This window comes from Camarhynchus parvulus, chromosome 1 (genome assembly GCF_901933205.1).
Source record: "Camarhynchus parvulus chromosome 1, STF_HiC, whole genome shotgun sequence".
Lineage (NCBI taxonomy): Eukaryota > Metazoa > Chordata > Aves > Passeriformes > Thraupidae > Camarhynchus > Camarhynchus parvulus.
Window position 1 is genome coordinate 88,404,323 of NC_044571.1, and position 20,099 is coordinate 88,424,421.

The window sequence follows — 20,099 nt, forward strand, 5'->3', positions numbered from 1 at the left end:
GCAGCTGAGCTGTTTTTTCAATTTCCTCTCCACTTGGCACCTCATGGCAGGTAGCACCCTGTGTACTTCTGTAGGATACCTCCTACTGCCCCACTAAGAAAAAGGCCCACAATCCCAAACAAACCCTCCTGTTTGTTAGCCACAGCATCACAGGGAGATTCAGGTGGGAAGGCACCTCTGGGTCCCCACTCCACCCCTCTGCTCCCAGCAGGTGATTCTCAGGCCAGACTGGGTTGAAAATTCCCAGGGAGGGGTGGGGTCTCCTGTGTCACTATGAGAGATCTGGGTTCCCAAAATGGAAAGCACACTAAATATTAGAAAGTTGGTCACTGGGGTGCAATTGAGGTGACAGGGAGTAAACATGGGTTTAAGCTTGATTTTTTTTTTGTGCCATTTATAATTTTTCCTGGTTCTAAGAAGTTTCTGTTTACAGATACCAGATCCCATTCTCCAGAAGAAGAACACTCTGAGCAGCATTCTCTCCCCTGTGACAGGTTTCTCTGCCAGGTTTTTCTCTGAAAGCCACAAAAGACCCAAGGACTCTCTTTAGCTGCACAGCATGTGAGAGAGTAGAAGATAAAACAGCTAATGCTTTTGTGGCCTGTGCAAATACTTCAGACCCTTTGCTGAGGAGATGAAAGTGCCCTGGAAATTCAGACTATTTGAGCTTCCAGTGCTAGGCTGCCACAGGATTTGTTCAACATCCAAATGCCCGTGGATGTCTTATACTGCCAAGACACGGTGAGGAGGCTTCAGAGCCCTGCAGGTGTGACTGTCTCTGCTGGCAGGGCGCATCTATTTGGCAAGGTTCAGGGGAAGCCACTGCCTCCTAAGACCCCTGGTAAAGTCACACTTAGAATTCAAACATAAGGTTCTGTGTGGAGGAGCAAAGTATGTGGATCACACTTCCAGAAGAGAATACAGTATCCTGGGAAGACAAGACTCCAGGGAGGGAGATGGATGATAACATGCTGTATAAAATGGGATCTCAAAGAGTGAACAGATTGTGTTACCTCTGTTTACAGCACAAGTTACTGGAATGTGTCCATATTTCAAAAAAGGATGTGGAAAAATGGAAAAGGATTTAGAAGATTGGTACAAAAAAAAATCTCACTTGAGAGCCTGGGGAACTTGCTTTGAAACGAATGAACTTGAGGTGTTTGATTTCTTCTACCTAATCTGAAGAAAACAGTGGTGAACTCAGGCAGCAACTTTACTGCAAGCAAAAGGAAATTCATTTTATGTGTCACAAAGACTGTATAATTCTTGTTAGAGGATGATGTGGAGGCCAGGAGTACATATGAGTTCAAACACAGATGGGGTTATTTGTGGAGAATCAGTTCCTCTCGGGCTTTCAGATATGCTGACCTGGTCTGAGTGGCAGCTGAGGATGTCCCTGACTCTTGCACAACCCACCTTTGACATTTTTTCCCATGAGCAGAAGATGTGAGCTACAGGCAGGCTCTCCACTCCAGCAGAGGAACACACAGATGACCAGAGGCTCTAAATTAAACCCCAAAATCTGTCTGGAAAAGAGGTGCATGTTTCTCTTGTCGTGGCCTCTTCACCACCTGCAGACTGTTGACATGAAAAATGTTTGATGGCATCCCCTTGCTCAGCCCCAGGATACGGGACTCTGCAGGATTAAGGAAATTGAGCCAGGCAATCACCACCATAAGAATAAAACAGTATCTACTCAGATTTCTCCAGGCTTTTCCCTTACTCACAGCCCTGACTGGAAGGGCTCCCAGAGAGTTGGTGTGTGCCCTTTTCACGACTCAGAAGTAAAAGCCAGCTTGTCTTGCTCTGCAAGAAAACTCCACTGGAGGGAAACCATGGATGAGCATGACTGCTGAGCTGAGGCACACAGGGAAAAGGAAGGAAAAAGCTCCTGGACTGAGATGAAGTGAGGTGGTGGTGGCATGTGGGTGTGGGGACTTTCCTCTGAGTTTGGCAGGGACTGCCTGTTTTTTCCCTAGCTACAGGTGCTCAGAGGGCTCATTTGTTCCAGCCCTGAAGGAGATACAGGGGTTTCTATGTTTTCTTTGCTTTTTTTTTTCTTTTCAATTGCTATAATTTTCTTCTGTGTGCTGCTTATTAAGTCAAAATAAAAGTCACTCTGAAGGACTGCTAACCCCAATGGCTCTGTGTGTCCCCTGTCTGAACTGTAAAACCAGATCAGCTTGTGCAGAGGAGGAATTACAGGCAAAATGGTCCAGCCATGAGCCAAGGTAAAGTTCAGAACCCTTAATAATGGAAAAGGAGGCTACAGTCATACTGGCACAAGAGTAGTTATTCAAAAGGAGAAAAAAATTAAACCAAGCCAAGAGCAACAGCATTTCCTGGTCTGTGAAAAACAAATGTTTGGGGTCAATATAAAAAAAAAACCCAGAAGTCCTCAAAGTGAAGTGGCACACTCATTCAAGGGCCAGAAGATGATCTGGAAACCTTCCCAGGTTCTTGAGGGTGGGGTTCCACCTTGCAGCTGTTTTCATGAGGACTTAGATCCAAGAGATGCTCTTCCAAGCTTGCCTTCCTGTCTCAGTGCCACAGGGAATGACAGCCCCTGGCTACATACTCACTGCCACTGGCACAATTTCTGGTCATATGCTCCTTCATGGGGTTCTAGGACAGACCAATGTAAAATTTTGGTTTAAAAGGCGGAGGAGGAAAAAATGTGAGTGTGTAACTAGAATAGGGAATAACTAAAATTACTTCCATGGCATGTTCCTACAGACTGGGCACAGCTGAGTGGATGATAAACTGTGCTGAGGGTGGAAAGGACAGAAAACTTTTAAAATGCTATTGCTGCCATGTAGAACTGAAGCTGCAGACAGTGAGAAAACCTGGGCCTACCTCCTAAGGGTGGGACAGTCCAATCCAATGCTCTGCCCAGGGGATCCAATAAGGGAAGGAACACTTCTGGGAAAGGGTCCAAAATCCATATGTGCCTTTCTAGTGGAGGTCCCTTGGGCTTGCCTTGGACTGTCTATAGGCAAAGGACTGTGCCTCCTGAAGCCATAGAGACACTGTGTGTGTTCAAACCATCCTGGGGACAGCAGCCACGACCAGTCTGACCGTGAGTGACCACACAGGGACACCTCAGCTCTCCAGCTTCACCGCTGCTGGGTGAGCAGAGCCATCCCCAGCTCCAGCCCGCCCTGTGCCGGCATTTTGGGTACAGGGACCCTGGGATGGAGCCTGCTCCACTCGTGCCCTCAGGGACACGTGGGGCTGGGTGCCACCAGGGGCCTTGGCAGGTGGGAAAGCTGCGCTACGAGGGCTCCAGCCGCGCCTCTCCTGGGACAAATCTGTCCCGCAGGAGCAAGAAAAGCAGCTTGAAGTGAGCCCTCCACGCTGGGAGGTCTGAGCCACGTTTGGGTGTGCTGCCTGCTCTCCCAGGCTGCTGCTCTGCTTCAGCACAGGCTTGGGAAAAAAGGATTGGGCTCAGCCTTTGTGCCTCAAGCTGAGGCAGGAGGACTTGGTCCTGCTGGAGCTCACCCCGGGGTCCTCAGGGATAAGAACATGTGCAGCACTAAGGGTTGTGCTGTGCAGCAGCTGGGACACCACAGGTGTCACCTCTCCGTCCCAACCCCATGACACCCCGTCCTCCTTCCTGTCTGCAGTCTGGAATCCCATCTGTGGGCTTGGAAGGAAAAGCATAAACAGCCCTGGGGGATACTGGGAGCACCTAGAGGGATCCTGCCACAGATTTGAGATTTGATCTGGAGTCAGGATTTGATCTGCAAGCCCTTTAAAGCATAGAGATACTGAGGCAGAAGAGGATCCTCTGCCAATGAGGAACTAGAGTCAGCATGGCACACCATTAGCAATGCCATAGCAGAATGCTTATTTCCACAGCTATGGGAAGGCATTCACAGACCCTGAAGCAGTCAGTATTTTCTTTAGTTATGAGCAAAACCTTCTGACTCATTTGAATTACAAGGCTGGCTTTTCCAAACATCCCCACTGAATCTTCTGTGAAATTTACCTTGTGAAGAAACATCAAATTCCCAGCTCAAATCTGGGTCCATATTTACCATGCTGCTGTCCTGGAAGCTCAGGAGGTTTGTTGGAGCCATATTCAACAACTTCAGCTCTTTTCAAAACTGGATCTGACACAGGAAAATATTTATAAGTACTAAGAAACTTCCCAAAAGAAAACAGCAACCAGGTATAAGTTTTTTGGCACGCTGATGGACAAGCCTACCTGGGGTTGTGCTGGGCTTATGCTGGGAAATGCTGTCCAGCAAAGACCTTTTTGTGCAGCCCAAGGATGCTTCAGGCAAGGGGCTTTGAAAGTTTGCATTACAAATTGTGCAGCCTAGTAAATGCACCCTAAAATGATGCACGAATTGTTGTAAGACCAGGGAAAGTCTAAGCCATGACTCTGCCTGAGCTGCCAGCGAGGTATTGGCAGACACAGGTAATCACAGGGCTCTGGAAACTGGCTACTTTTGCTTCATCTTACATCCTTTACTGGTTGCAGGATCTTCTGTCTTGGATGCAGGGAGCCCTGGTAATGTTTTGTACTTAGGGACAAGATCCTTCACTGCAGGACATGCAGCAAACACCCTGCTGACATGACCCCACTGCATGGCTGAAGGGACTGAACTGAGAATAAAGCCCCTTGTACCCAGACAGGACACTGGAGAGGCTGACCTGGATGCTTTGAGAGGCAGAGTTTAAGATACAGGGTCGAGAAGCGGAGCAGTAAATGTCATTTCAAGAAACACCAGAGGTCTGCAGAATGTGCAGCTCCTCCAGCCCCCTGGTGACAAGCGGCATCAGTCAGATGTCACCCAGAGCACACACAGGAGTTGCGTGCTCCTCTGAGACAGGAAAGCATCTTCTTCTGTTGTGCCTCCCTCAAGAGCAAAGCTGTGCTTGGTGGCACCACGCTGGGCCCATGTTGTGTGGCTGAGATCCTTGAACACTGAGAGACCTTATGTCTTTCCTTACCCCTGTGGCTGCCCAGGCTTTGCTAAAACCATGAAAGCTCACCAGGAAATAGTACTGGGTTTGCATGGCAAGGTTTTAGTCATGGAGGGGCTCCATGGGGTGGTTTCTGTGAGGAATTGTTGTGATGAACTGGCTGCAAATCCCTGCACTGCTGGAGGGGAGGAGATGGAGAAAACTGGGAGTGAAACTGAGCCCAGGAAGAAAGGAGGGGTGAGAGGAAGGTGTTTTAAGATTTGGTTTTATTTTCTAATTTTCTCATTCTGATCTGGTTATTAATAAATTAAATTAAATTTTCCCTAAGTGAGCCCTGGTTTGCCTGTGACAGCAATTGGTGAATGATCTCTCCCTGTCCTTATCTTGACCCATGAACCTTTCTGGGCATGAGCCTTTACTGTATCTTCTATCCCCCATCGTGTTGAGGAGGGGAGCATTAGAGCAGCTTTGGTGGACTTCTGGGGTCCAGCTGGGGTCAGCTCAGCACAGAAGGAAACCCCAAATTCACCCGCTGATGAGACATCTGCAATCTGTCCTGAGCCTGAGCCCACACAGGCAAACACAGACTCCTTCCCTGCGACAGCAGACTGGAGCAGCCAGGAGCATGGCTGTCTTTGACTCTGTGTCTGAAATAAGGGAGAGGGGTGGGAGGGAAAAGTACACGGGCTTCCCAAGGATCTGGGAAGGAGAGTGCTTTCAGCTTCCCATATGGCATTTGGGACCTGGCAGAGCAATGTGTCCCCTAAGCAGAGGGACTCAAGAACCCCTGATCCCAGGGAGAGAGGAGGAATAATTGGTCTTCACTGGTTTTTTAAAGCTAGCGCAACAAGGTGATTATGGACTTTCCTGAAGCAAGAAGGGTTTTCCTCCCAGACCAGCAGTGCTGGAGGGCTCACTTTTTCCAGGTCTGAAGGAGGGTTCACAGCTCTGCCTGTGTGATGGTTTTGATTATTCCAGTCTTGTATCATCTATTGAGATAAAACCGGTGTGAAAGACAAAAGAAGCTGGGCAGAGGGGATCATTTGCCTAAGGGGAAATGAGGTGGTGATAGCTATAAGATACAAAGAGCATTCATCTCTGGGCTCAGCACTTCAAAATATCTTCAGACTCAGCTCATATTTTCAATGGCAGGCCTCTATTCCTTCACATATCACAGAAGTTGGTAGGTGGAAAGGGACATCTCAAGATCCCCAACTCTCTTGGTCACATCAGAGCTGATCCCAAAGCTACATCTGGTTTTATTCACCCAACAAGGCAGTGTTGTTGGTCACCTGCAGCAGCCAGAGCTGTCCCCAAAGGTTTGGCACCCCCTTCACAACCACAGCAGCCCTCAGGAGGTTTGCTCATCACTCTGGTGGGCCCAGGTCCCACCTGTCCAGTGATCCCTGCCAGGGAGCAAGGGGTCACTCGCTCATCCAAGCTAGGACAGGGACCCAGCTAAGACCTCCTCACAGGTGGCTCTACCTGCTCTCTGCGCTGCTGTACGGGTTTGCTTTTCCAGACCACACCAAAGGGCCATCAGAAGCAGAAATTGTCACTCTAGAGGGAAGTTTAGCAGAGCCTGCAAGAGCACGACTGCGACACCTCCTCAGTTCCCTCAAAGCAAGCAGACCTGGAGGAGGAGGAGGAGGAGGAGGAGGAAGAAGGAAATCTCTGGCACTGCTTGGCTGGCAGGAGCAGATCTGCTGTGAGCTCGCAAGGAGGGGACAGCTGAGGGAGTTCTGCCCCCAGCTGATGAGGTTAACAGATGGCCACAGGAATTAAATGAAATGAGTGGAGAATTAGCACAGGGACGAGGAAGGCAAATAAGGCCCCGAAAAGGCTTCATCATTTCTGAGGAATCACTGGTGAACACAGGCTTTGTTCTTACCCTGCTAACACCAGCACCACACGACTGATACCATTGTAGGAGAAGAATTAGGCTGAAAGATGGTTTGTGTCCTGCAGGCTCGGACACAAACCAAGCACACAGGCAGCTGGAAATGAGGCACAGTGCAAAGCCTTGCATCCTCAACTTTTTCTGGAAACCTGTGCCTCTGCTTGCTGGGCTCACTCTGTCAGCCAAAATACCACTGGATTCAGCATGGATCTTCGTAGATCTACAGGAGGGGAAGAAACTGTGTGATTTTCTATTGTGTTATCTGTAACCCTCACCTCAAGTCAGAGATGATGCCCTGAAGGTCACCAACGTGAAAAAAACCCCAAAGCAGATATTTTTCTATTTCTGTATCTCTAGTTGTATCTTCTAACTATCCCCAGACAATGACAAAGATGTTCAATAAAAATTAGTTAGGTGGAAGAAATAGTAGAAACTGGGGAGCCGAGGGGCCCATAGAGACATGGAGAAGCTGCCTGGCAGCCCTTTGTCACTTCCCTCTGTCCCACAGTATTCCCCTCAGAGCAAAGGAAGGGTGGCTGCTCACACTGCTAGTGCTGGCCTAACAATCAGCTGCTGCCCCACTTCCTTCTGGATGACTGCCTGGATAGAGCCAGTGGTACTGCTGCTGCATCCACATAGGAAGCAGAGATGGAATTATGCTTCCATAACTTCTCATTAGCAAGCACATTTTTCACTACCCCCAGCCAGGCGCTGCACGGGTGCTGGGGAGGAAGTATGAAAACTCGAATCTGCCTGTGCAGAGATGCTATCACCCGCTGATAATTCGGCTTCAGCGCTGAGCAGTAAAAGCTGGCTGCCAAGCAGAAAGTTTGGGGAAGTCCTGAGGACTTGCCCAAATCTGGAGCAGAGACTAGAATCTGTATTTTTATTTTTTAATGGAGGAACGCCGGGCATACCAAATGGCACCAGCGCGGCTCCGAGGTACGCGCGGGCTGGAGCAGCCCATGGATCCCGGCAGGAGCAGGCAGGGGCTGTGCGGGTCACTCCTGGGCTGGAGCAGCCCATGGATCCCATGGATCCCGGCGGGAGCAGGCAGGGGCGGAGCGGGTCCCTCGCCGGCAGCAGGAGCTGCTCTCGGACCGCGGCTCCCGGGGCAAGGAGCCCCCGCTGGCTGCGGCTCCACCGGGAACGGGCTGCGAGGTGCGGGGCGACCCCACGGGCAGCGGGGCTCGGCAGCAGCTCTGTCCCTGCGCTCAGCCCCGCCCCGGGAGAGAATGCCGGCGGATGCTCTGCCCCTCTGGAGACGAGTGAGTGCTGTCGCTCGCAGAGGCCGATCCGCCGCCGCAGCCGGAGCGGCACAAAGCCGCTAACGCCGACACAAAAGTTGGGATTATTTACAGCTCCCGGTGGCTCCTTGCGCGGCTGCCAAAGCACGGGCTCAAAGAGAAGAAACACGAACGGCAGCTTTAAAGGTCTGCTCAGATAAAAAGACAAACGCTTGACAGCTCTCCCCAAGGCAGCCGGTGGACAAAGAAGCGAAGCTGCCGCCTCTCGGAGCGCTGCCGGCCGCCGCGGCTGGAGCCGGGTGAGTCACGCCTGGAGGCAGCCAGGGCAGGGGCCACAGCCAGCAGCCACAGCTTGCTTCCCTTCCCAAACCCCTTCTGCCAAACAGCGCTTCCCAGAGACTCAGGACAGCCCTGGAGCCTCGTCCTGCGTTCGTGCCATGCCCTCGCTGTGACCGAGCAGGACCCCAACAAAGGGCCCCTAAACACCCAACACACGCCCCTTGATCAGCCTCCGGCTCCCCTCTCCACCCACTGCCGGGCTGGCCACCCCCTCTGCCCACAACTCCCACCGAGCCCTGCACGATGTGAAGGCACAGCCATGCACACCAGCGGTTTGAAACATTTTTAAACGCTTTTATTTACAGTGCTTGTTGAAAACAATATATATATTTATATCTATCATCCTCGTGATGTCTGTGCCATAGAAAACGCTGTGGCTATATTGCCTTTAATTTACAAAAAATGGTCACAAGAAAAATCTGAAGGGAAAAAATGGAAATCAAAGTTTGGTCCCCAATTGTGTCTCTCTTGATTTGTTTTAAAAAAGCCTCCAAATTAAAAAAATACACAGCTCAGATGAAATTCATATATAAAAGCAACCCTTATCTTCCGAAAAATTCACGAGGGCCAGCTTGCTGTCATGTAAACTTGGAAAAAAAAAAAAAGAAAAGCTTAAAATAAATCCTGTCTCCGTGTGTCGCTTAATAGAACCATTATTTGCTTGTAATATTCTTTGTCTCTCAGGGTTCAGCGGGAAAGCTGCGGGATGAGAAGAGGCCTGGCCTGGGACATGAGATCTGTGCCCGCACCTCCTGGCTCAGGGAGGAGCTCTGGCAGCAGGGAAGGGGGGGGGGGGAACTCTCAAGAATCTCACACCAGTGACAAAAACAGGTGGGCAGGTGACAAGTGACAAGGGAACAGGAGGGGCTTTGCCACGTGAAGCGCCTGGCCAGGTTGTGTGCCCAGGAAACCATGAGATTCTTGAGGGAAGAGGAGCACTGGGAAGTGGGGCGTGGTGAAGGGATGCAGGGACAGGGACAATTTCAGCTGGGGAATGATGTAATGGACGGGCCAGGTCTTTGGGTGAGAAGGGAACTGCTGTCTTCCCCGTCTGAGAGCTTTTCTAATCTTTCCTCATCTGAGATTGTGTGAAGCCAGAGGCTAACGGGCAGTGCAAGCACAGGCTGGAATGGAGGAGGAGAGATGGACGGAACAGGGGAGATGGGAGGGGAGGACTCAAGCTGAAGAGCCATTTTCTGTCTTCTGTCTCTTTGGATCCACTTCATCCTGCATCAGCCACAGGGAGGAAAAAGAAGGAAGTTACCATCTAACAGTTACCACCCCAAGGTACATAATTTCTACACAGAATTCTTAACTGCTGCTCTTTCCTCCATATGGAAATCTCTGTTAGGCCCACCCCAAATCCACTCCCCTCTAAAGCACCCTGGAGCGCCTGACACAGCTGGTTAAGATGTGGACAGCTCCATCCAGAGGGACACCACGCCCATGCTGTTACATCCAGGAGGTGTAAGAAGCCGAGGCTCACACCACTCCAGACAGACCTCAGGGTCTGCCCTCATGTGGAAGATCAGACCCTTCAGTCACCTCACCCTTACAGTTCCACCTCCTGGCCTGAAGCCCAGAAGACACAGGTAGTCCAGAGGTCATTGCCAAGCACAACCTCCAGCACCTCGACTCTCTCACTTACTCAGCACCACAACTGCTGGTGAAGGACCTGGATCCTACAAGGAGCATCCAGTGATTTACAATCCCCTTGCCAGATCAGACTTGTTTACCCATCTGCTCCTGAAGCAGTGAGACCCGAGGCCTATTTGAGATTCTCAGCAGCAGTATCCACAAGGATTTGATCAACAAGCAGCAAGTAGCCCCATTCCCTCTCCCCACCATTATTCTGACACTACTGCTCACCTCCTCCTCCTCTGCAGATCGTTTTTCTGCGTGGCCATCCTGCTCTTGCCCATTCTCATCTGCTTCTAAGCACCACCAAGAAAGGAAAACCATGAGTTAAACTGAAGCAGCATTTAAGGGAATCTTATCTCACAGTCAAGAGGGATCAGAGAGAGAATTTCCCTCCACAATCCTCTATTCCTCTGCAGCCTCCTTCAATTTTCCCTACCTTCATCCTCATCACCACCTTCTTCTTCATCCACATCATCGGGATTCTCTTCATCATCCTCATCAGCTCCGTTCTCCTCATCCTGAATGAAACACACCAGTCAGAGCAGAAACTGGTGCCAGGATGACATTTCCACGTGCTCTTTGCTACAAGCACAACAAGTCCCAGAGCTCCAGCCACTCCAGGTATGCATTTGAGTGCATTGTTGCTCCGACACCGTTATTCCCACCAGCCCTGCTGTACACTCCTCCCAACCAGCCCTCCTTCACAAAGCCCATCCTTCCGGTCCATGCCCAGCAACACGAAGCTCCTTGTCTTACATCCCGATGAGCTGCTGCCATCCCTCCCAACCACCACAGCATCTCTCTGATTACAGGCTAATGACTTAGCCGAGGCTCACGGTACATCTGCTTCCAGATCCCTCCCGACCTCCATCAATCTGTGCGTTTCCTCACTGCTCCTCCCCCCACCTTCTCCAACACATGCTCCTTGTGCACCGCGGGATACCCCAGTGGGCGCAGGACCACATCTCCCGTGCCACATTCTCCCACTCGTTCTCGGCTCCATTCCCTTCTCTGACCTTTTTTCTCCCCGATGGGCTGTGCTGACTACACCAAGTCCTTCAAGGCTCATTCTCCACAATTATCCAGGAGCTCACTACTCTCCCTTTACCTCTATGTGGATCTTCCTTGGCCTGCCCTCTTTCTTAATCTCCCACATTCCCTTCACATTTTCTACCCACAGCGAGCACAAAAACCTCCCCGACGTCACCAAATCCGTCCCTCAGAAGAGCCTCACCTCTACTATCTCCTTCTTCTTTTCTTTGTGGACTGCTTTCTCTTCGAGTTTTTCCTTCTTTTCTTTCCTTTCCTAGATATGAAACGAGGTGCGGGGGGAGTGGGGGGGAAAACCAACAACATTCCGGCGGTCAGAGGCAATAAAAGAATAAAAGACAGGGATGCCTAGACAAAGAAGGCTGGGAGGAGAGGCGGCATAGCGGGCAAGGAGAAGACATATTAGGCGTTAAATCCGCCCGCCTGACAAAGGAAAACAGCAGCGAACGCGCGTCACAGCTACTTTTAGCCTGCACACGCGTGTGGAAACCAGAAGCGGCACGGAAGAGTTTTAACGATTTATTACCAAAAAAAAAAAAAAGGCAACCTTGCCCGTAGGATCGAGGCGTTTCCGGACCTCTCTCTCTCCATTCCACCCCTCCCTCCTCCTCCTTCCCCCGCCACCCGAGGGCCCGCGCTTTGCTTTGTGTCCACACAACTTTCCCCCTGCTCCGCCGTGACACCGCTTCCCGCCCCCCCCCTCCCGCCGACCCCGCTCCGAGCGGAGCCGAGCGGAGCCGAACCCAGCGCGCGCTCGCGCCGCCCGGCCAATGGGGGGCGGGGGCGGGGCGGGGGCGCTCGGGGCCCCCCGCCCCGCCCCCCCCCCCCATTGGCCGGGCGGCGCGCGAAGGGGCCGCGCGCGCGCCCCCCGCCGCCAGGGCACCTCACGGAGCCCTCACCACCCCCCCCCGCCCCCTTCCCCCGCCGAGCCCGCTCCCTCCCCTCCCGCCGGGAGCGCCGCCGGTCGCGAGGGTGGGAAGAGGGGAGCGGGAGGGGAGGGAGGTGTCTCACCTTAGCGCTCAGCTCCGCCGGTGCCTCCTCAACGCGTTTTTCCGACATCCTGGCCCCCTGGTTGCGAAGGGAAGAGGCCGGTGGGAATCGTGCGAGGGAGGGAGAGCGAGAGTGACAAGGGGTCAGCGGCGGGAGCGCAAAGTCCCAGTGGTCCGCAGGCGGCGGCAGGATCCCGCCCCGGGGGCCAAAGTACCAGGGTCTCCCGCGGTGGGGGGATCCGCCGGGGCAGGGGATTTATACAGCGCCGGTGACGAGGGAAGGAGGGACCTGGGGAGGGAGGAGAGAGGGACAGGAGGCGGAGGAGGGAGGGGAGAGGGACGGGCCGCTAGAACAATGTGCGCTCAGCCGCGGCCGCCCGGCAGCGGGGGCGCTCCGCGGGTCCCCGCAAGGCGCCGCACGGCCCCGTCGAGGCCAGCCGAAAGCCCCGCTCCGCGCCGAGGGGCTGCGGCTCCGACGGGAAGTGTCCGGGGAGGGCAGGGGAGCCGAGCCCTCTGCCCGCAGCACGTCCAGGGAGCCGCCCGTACAGGCTGGCTGGCTCTCCAGGAGGAATCCGGGGGAGGCGAGAAGCGGCGCTGCGGGGCCGTGTGGGAGGGCAGCGCTGGCGACACGCGGCCTCCTGCCTGGAATTTTCCACTCCAGCTGCCCGCCCTTCCTCCGCTGGAAGCGCTCCCGGCGGCGGGGCTTCTGCCGTCCTTCCCCCTCTTCCCCCGCCTGCCCGCCCAGCACCGGGCGCTTTTCCCGCGCTCCGCGCGCAGCGGAGGGAGTGGGCGGGGCCTCGGGCAGGGGGTGGGCGGTGCTTCGCGGAGGGAGTGGGCGGGGCAGCCGCCGGCGGCGGGGGGGAGGATTAGCGATCGCATCCCCCGGTCCCCATATAAGGAGGGGCTGGGGCTGGGACGCCTGATTGGGCCATTCAAATGAGCTCTCTGCCTGGCAACAGGTTTCCCATTGGCTGGCGGCGGGCGGCGCGTCGGCGGGGCGGGGGCGCGGGGCCCTTTGGCGCAGTGCGAGGCGGGAGGGGCCGCTGGCACGTGGGGCGGCGGGAAGGCGCGCGAGGGCGCGGGAATTGTCCCGCTCGGCTCGGCTCGGCTCGGCTCGGCTCCGGCGCGCCCGGCACCGACCTCCCGCTCCCGGGCACCGGCCGGGCAGCGCACGGCGTCCTACACTGACCCCTGCCGCCCGCCTCGGGCCCGGAGTCCGGCAGACATTCTGCCGCTGCCTCTCTCCAGGCTGGGAAGGATCATCGCCCAACTCCTCGTCTCCCTTTAGCCAAAGGTCCTTCCTGCAGAACCGAGGTGGTGACGTGAATCTGCAGGGATTTGTTGCTAATGAAACAGATGTTCCTGTAGCCGCCACTCAGCCCTCTGGTTACCAGCTTGAGCAGACTGGGATGACTAAATTCCCTTCACCTTTCCCAGAAGGTTTATATTGTCCTGCTCTTAGTCACAGGCTCATACAAAAGAAAAAAGAAGATAAATCTGCACAAATTTGCAGGCCTACCTACATACAGAACTGAGCGCGTACAGATGTACATGTGAAAAATGCCAGTCACTTGTTTTTAAAATTTTAAAAGTTTAATAGTAATAAAATGGTTATAAAAATAGTAATACAATTAGAGGAATAATAATTTGGACAATTTTAATTAGGACAATATGAGACAATAGAGACAAAGAGTTACGGATGTCCAGGTAACTTTTTCTGGGCAGCATGAGCCCAAAAAGGAGCCATGTTAACAGAGGATTAACCCTTAAAAACAACAGCCTGTTGCATATTCATACACTTCACACATGATGCATAAATTCTGTTCAAATACAGGATTCTGTCTGGTCATTGTCAACTTCTTCCTCTGAATTCTAACAGCGCCTTCGAGGTGGGAAAAAGTTTGTTTCTTCTGATAAGAGAGCAATAAATTATTTTTCTCTGAAAGATTTAGGTGTCCTGTGGCTGCTATCTCGCTGCGAGTCCTTTCTTTACAAAAAAAAGTATCCCACATAGCATAGTTTCTATTTTAACATTTTTTATAACCTAAAACTATATTTAACACGCTACTTAAGAGAATTAATACCGCATTACTTTCTAACACAACACATATAATACTCATTTTAATATTTGCGAAAATCCAATCATAAAATACGCATTTTTCACATACACGTGTACACAGTCATTCTCGCAGGTGCAAGGCAAGATAAACCCATCTGGTTGGAAAATGTATTGAGGTACACAAGCCCTTCTTGTCCTCCAGACACAAACTCAGCCTCTGTGCAAAGTCAGGATTTAGAGCTGGTGCTCTTGAGTTTAATCGAATGTGTCTCAATTTGAGCATTTAATGGCAAAAGCCATTGGTATTCGTGGAACATAGAGCACTGAATATATATGTCCTGAAGGAAAGTATGAAAGGGATTGGATAAATTGTGATCTGTGTGACAGGGAGGTAGAAGGTCCCCACCTTGCCATCTCGTCTCCTCCACAGCTACAGCTGCTTCTCTGATGATCTGACTAATTGATGTTCTTCCCAGCTACACAGTGCAGAGTGCCTGCCCCAAAAACAGTCCTGTAACTCAGACACACACTCAGACTAGTACCAAAATAAACCAAATTATGAACATGCATGCACTAATTTTTTCCCCCTCCTGTTTCACAAAACCCATCTGGCCGATTTCTCAGGTCTAGCTGCTATGAGCATTCCAGCCCTGGTTTGGCTCAAGTACCCCTCTTTCATCCTTCTCTTCTGCATGAAGAAAATCTTAGTTTCTACATATACACTTAAAAATAGGACCCAAAATAATCCATATAGTGGCCAGATATTGTTCCTCTCTGCTTCTGCTTGTCAGAAGGTGCATGGCTCATTGCTCTGCTGTTCTCCTCACCGATCCAGGATTTTTTCTCCAGGATCCTTTTCCTTTACACACTCAACCACTGAAAACACAAAATTACATTGACACATATCCCTTGGCAAAGACATCTTCACATTAATGCACAAACAGGCCGTGACACAGCATCCTAGAGGGGAGAAAGCAAAGGATTATGTTCAGAGACGTTCCCGTGCCCCAAGCTGCGCGTTGACACAGACTGCGCACCCACGGATGCAAACAGACAAACACCTGTTTGTGCAAGGGGAGCTTGTTTCCAGCAACCTGTGGGATGGAGCTGTGGGGTCAGCACTGCAAGCTGGCATGGCAGCAGCGAGCTCTCCTTTCCTCCCCAGCACCTGCAGTCTGCAACCTCACATTGTCCCTTCCATGCTCCCCACCCCATCCCCTTTGCAATTTTTCCCTCATCCGCTGCTTCTTGGCATTTGTCTCCTACCTGTGTTCTTGAAGCACTCTTCCCATGGCCCTCTCCCTGGCTTCTCTTTGTGACATCGTGTATCTCATGTACAAAATTCATCTCACATCCCCTCCTTTGTTTTTCACATGTCCGATTTTGCCCTGCATGATTGTATCAACTGCACTTTTCCCCTAAATTCCAATGTGAAATTTTTCTTCATTCCTTGTAACTTGCCTGTTTCTGTATTCTGACTCTTCCTGCCCTTTAGATCCCAGTGGTGAGATTCCCTGGGCTTCTAGTGTGCAGCTGCTTCCCTCAAGCCCTGAAGGTATCCACTTACTGTCTCACCTAGCTCTTCCCTGTGACTCCTGCTCCTCCACCTGATCCGTGCCACTCTGCATTTCGCCTGCCAGATCGATCTGCAGCTTTCCTCTGCTCCTCTCTCCCATCTGTGCTTTCCCCTTTGTTGCAAACGCAAGTACACTCATTGTGCGCTCTGCAGATGCCCGTCCCTGCTCACTGTGTTCTCTAGGCTTTGTCTGTAGCTGCTTTGCCAGCTCAGCAGAATATATTCCATCCTTTTTGGGCACTTGCATCCTTAGACAAAATGAGGGAGGTGCAGAAGTTACATGACAGATCATTATGTGGAACAGACACTGTCCATGTCTGCCTGCAGCCCAGACAACAATGGGAATGTCATTTTCTCCGTCCAGTGTCACAAATTTGGTGCTGCACCCTGTTTGTGCTTGGTGTTTATGTGGGTGTGTGCGTGTGTTTAGGTGCAGTACATACCTGTTTGTGTACGGAGGGGATATTTTCCCTCTGTTACATTCTCTTACTGCTGTGAGTGTGGAAAACATGGTACTTTTCTACTGAGGCGTGCGCTGAGCTCGCCGGCGTGTGCCATCATACGTGAGCACGTGGCTGAGATGTGTTTGGGCTTTCATGCGTGGCATCTATTCTTCTGCTCCCAGCAAACGCGGGGTGAATGCACCTAGAAGCAATTATTTATGCATTTTGGTCTGTTACCTTGCTAGTCATGTCACTGTGTTCTGATGGGGGGCAGAGGGGACGGTGACTTTTGTGTTTATTTTGAAGGCTGAACTAACTAACTGCGAGCCATTTTCTGAGCAAAAGCAAAACACAATAACTGGGTATTTTAAGAATTATATTTACTGAGCTAACTCCTAAGTGGTTCCAAACCACTTCCAAACTGTTTGCTGAATAACAAAAGAGCAGGAGGATGTGAATTTGCATTAAATTTTCTTAGATTTACATAAATACAAAATATCTGTCCTTTCACTCACAGCAAAAGTAGCAAAATCTCAATGTGCAGAGGGAATGTGTTTGAATGCATTTATGTATTTAACCCACGCTGTTCATCTTGCTGTACTGTGTCCATTAAAAATCCCAGCAGATAATCCGCTTTGTTCTTCTTTCACGATGCCCTATACCGAATTTAAGAGGAAATAGCCAAGAATTCAACCACCGGCCAACTTTGCATTTGGGAAATGGCTTCCTGAGAGGCAGCATATTTAAATAAGCCCTGCAGGAGGGCTGGGAAGCAGGGTAGGTAACACAAGAAGAAGCAAGAGGAGGAGAAGGGAATGACGAGGGGTGACACAGCCTGTCAGAAGACTGGAAAGAGGAAGGCTGTTTTCAATCGTGATTTTTTGTGAGCCTCTCTTTGCTAACGCAGCACAGATGGAGGTCGTGGTTCTCGCTCACAGTGTGACAGACACACTCTTAACACGAGCAAAATATTCTGAAAGTAATCGCTGCCACACAACGCAAGCTGCAGCCACCACAAGCTGGCTGCAGCATCCCAAACACGAATTTTCACATTTGAGGATCAAATCAGAGCTGTCCTTCACTCAGGGTGCCCTTCACTGAGGTCAGAGTTGGTTGTTGGGTGAGGATTACGTAAGAGGCACAGGCGAAGGGAGCCAATGAGGAGACGGCTGTGGGCAGCTCTGGCTTCTGCTAACGAGGATTTCTTTGTCTTCCAGACGGCCACGGGGCCCCCGCAGCTGTTTCTGCCTCCCCGGCCCAAATGCTGGGTCCGTGCCGGCAGCAGGTACAAGGCACGGTGTCTCACCCTGCCTTTATTTGCCTTCCCCACGTGGCGCTCGGTTCGCCTTCCCGGCGGCCGGGGCTCCGGGGGGGCCGCGGGCGAGGCGGGGCCGGGGCAGCGGCGCCGTTCATCGCTCCCCGCTCTGCCCTTCGCTCACCTCCTGCCCTTCCCCCGCCCCCTGCGCAACCTGGGCAGCTCCAAGGGAAAAAAGAGAGAGAAAGCCAACGGAGAGACGTAATGGTTTTGATTCGCGGTGAAAAGAGAAGCGGCCTGAATGGAGAGTGCGAGAGGAGCAAGATGGGAGCCTTGCTTCTCTTTCACATCCCTGTGGCCATCCCCTTGGAGCACATCGGGCAATACGCCGTGAGTGCTGGGCAGAAACCTCTCCTAGGAACACTGCAGCGGCAGATCCTGCATTCCTCAGACCTTGTCCACATTCCACGAAAAGGTTGCCGTTCTAATTCCTCCTTCCAGGGTTTCGCACAGCGTTTGCCACCAGCACGATGCTCTGCAAGCAAGGCTCCCTCGAGGTTTGCTGAACTGGCAGTGGCCCCCGAAATGCAGCCTTTGGTAAGGCGTCCATCAGGTGTAAGGAGTGCCTGTAAGGCTGCAGAAATACCCAGGGAGAGGCACAGCCTCAGTCCCCACTCTCACAAACCCAGCCCTGGGGTTGCACTTGCAGAGGAGCAGCATTAGGGACAGAAAAGGGATCTGCAGAGCAGTGCTTGTTCCAGACTCCCTTCTGTTCCTTTCCCCTCTGTGTTTGAAGGCTGCAATGCCTGACTTACAATTTGGAAAAACTGAGAGAGCCCTACCATCTCTGGGACATTGCAGGAGTGGGAGGATCACTAGTATCCAGGGGACAGCAATTTATTTTATCCCAGATCTGGGGAAAAGAAGAAAGAAAGAAAAAAAAGAAGAAAAGTGAAAGAGATGTTTACATTCTGCCCTAGAAGATCTTTACCTCCCTTTGCATCCTGACACTTGAGGTCAGCTCCACACTCCAATCAAACACCAAGAGTGCCTCAGAGCAAAAGGAAAACACACCAGACAGGAAAGGCTTTCCAGACTGGAGGTCTCTGGAGGATGATTCAGGTTTGCAGAAGCAGCATCAGAGAGATTGAGGCAGCGCCAACAGGGGCTTTGTGTGAACTTCAGCACTCACGGATGAGCTCTGAGCTGGTGACAGGAGCTGTTTCAGCAGCTCACTTGTGAACAACCTCCCTCCGAGAGGTTTGGCCCTGCTTAACCCGTGCCCTGCCCATAGCACTTGTGTCCACCTCATGATCCTGCGCCATTGTGCTGCCGACAGTTCCCCTATTGTGGGTGTTTTGGTTTCAGCCTCTGCAGAATGCAATTTCTGTGCACAGAAGGGACTTCTGAAGAGCCTTCTGCATGCACACAGGCTGGAGCCCTCCTGTGAGAGGCCTTCTTTCTCAATACCCAGCAGTTCTGAGACCTGCTGGAGCAAGAAGTGTTGCCAAGTCCTCTACGCATTCCACATGTGAACCATGCTACTGGGTCATTTTCCTCTGTCAGACTCCAAAATCCAAGGACACAGCTCCTGCCACAACTCAGGAGCTCAATTTCTCAACCCCTTCTTGCAACCTGCTATTTCCAGTCCTCTGGCACGGGTCCAGCCTGGCTCCTGCACGCGGTGGGCCGGATGCAAGAGTCAACAGAGGCAGCACTGAGGAAGCGTGCCCTGGGCTGGAGCTGGGATGAGTCACTGCTCCCTTCCCTGTAATCCAGTGGGGCTGAAGGCAGCCAGCATTCCCCAGAGATGGTGACACAGGTGTCATCCCCCTGCTTTCTGGAGATTCCCCACCACTGCTGTGGGTTCACACAAGTACCTACTCTTCGCCTGTGGTTCCCAGCGGCTGTCCAGGATCGGTGAAGACCCACAGCTGGCTTACAAAGTATCCTGCCTGCTTCCGCCAGCAGAGCACTGCGTGCACTCGCTGTCCATGTGCTCAGCACAGCCCAGCAGCTCTCTGGGTGCCTCCTACATGCCCATGCCGTGCAGGAAGCCTGGGATGATAAGTGCTGCCTCTGCAGCAGCCAGGCAACGCTGTGGACTCTGGCCGGGAACCAGCTGGCCACGAGCCACAGGGGTTACTACAGAATCACAGAATATTCTGAGTTGGAAGGAACCCATCAGGATCCCAGAGTCCAGCTCCTGGCCCTGCACAGGACCATTACCAAGGGTTGCACCATGTGCCTGAGCGTGTTGTCCAAACACATCTTGAAGTCTGTCAGGCTTGGTGCTGTGGCTACTTTCCTGGTGAGCCCGTTCCAGTGCCCAGCTACCCCCTGGGTGAAAAACCTTTGCCTGATATCCAGCCTAGACCTCCCTTTACACAGCTTCAGGCCATTCCCACGGGTCCTGTCACTGGTCCGCAGAGAGAAGGGGTAATTGCCTGCCCCCGCGCTGCCCCTGCTGGGGAAGCTGTGCGGAGCGATGGGGCCTGCCCGGTGCCTCTGTTACCACCCATTCCCGTTCCCGTTCCCGTTCCCATTCCCATTCCCGGGCTGCCCGGCGGGAGCTGCTGCCCGCGGGGGGCGCCAGGGGGCGCTGTGCCGGCGGCCCCGCCTCGCCCGCGCCCTCCCCGGGGCGGGCGCGCATGCGCGGCGCGGG

General features: G+C 52.5%; 1 protein-coding gene across 1 annotated transcript; it reads right to left on the reverse strand.

Moving 5' to 3' along the window:
* Positions 1-8,694: 8,694 nt before the first annotated feature.
* Positions 8,695-12,803, reverse strand: PTMS (parathymosin). The gene is made up of 5 exons (XM_030958919.1): positions 12,124-12,803; positions 11,297-11,368; positions 10,499-10,580; positions 10,291-10,355; positions 8,695-9,648 (listed from the first exon to the last, which is right to left on the reverse strand). The coding sequence occupies exons 1-5, from the start codon at positions 12,169-12,171 to the stop codon at positions 9,598-9,600; spliced, it is 318 nt and encodes a 105-aa protein (XP_030814779.1). The 5' UTR covers positions 12,172-12,803; the 3' UTR covers positions 8,695-9,597.
* Between the last annotated feature and the right edge of the window lie 7,296 nt (positions 12,804-20,099).

Bases quoted from the DNA above. Each gene is read 5' to 3' on its own strand.
- PTMS (XM_030958919.1), bottom strand. From the start codon at position 12,171: ATGTCGGAAAAACGCGTTGAGGAGGCACCGGCGGAGCTGAGCGCTAAG. The intron at 10,581-11,296 runs GTGAGGCTCTTC...TGTTTCATTCAG, and splicing joins AGAAGAAGGAGATAGTAGAG to GATGAGGAGAACGGAGCTGA. The intron at 10,356-10,498 runs GTAGGGAAAATT...GGTGGTGCTTAG, and splicing joins AGGTGGTGATGAGGATGAAG to AAGCAGATGAGAATGGGCAA.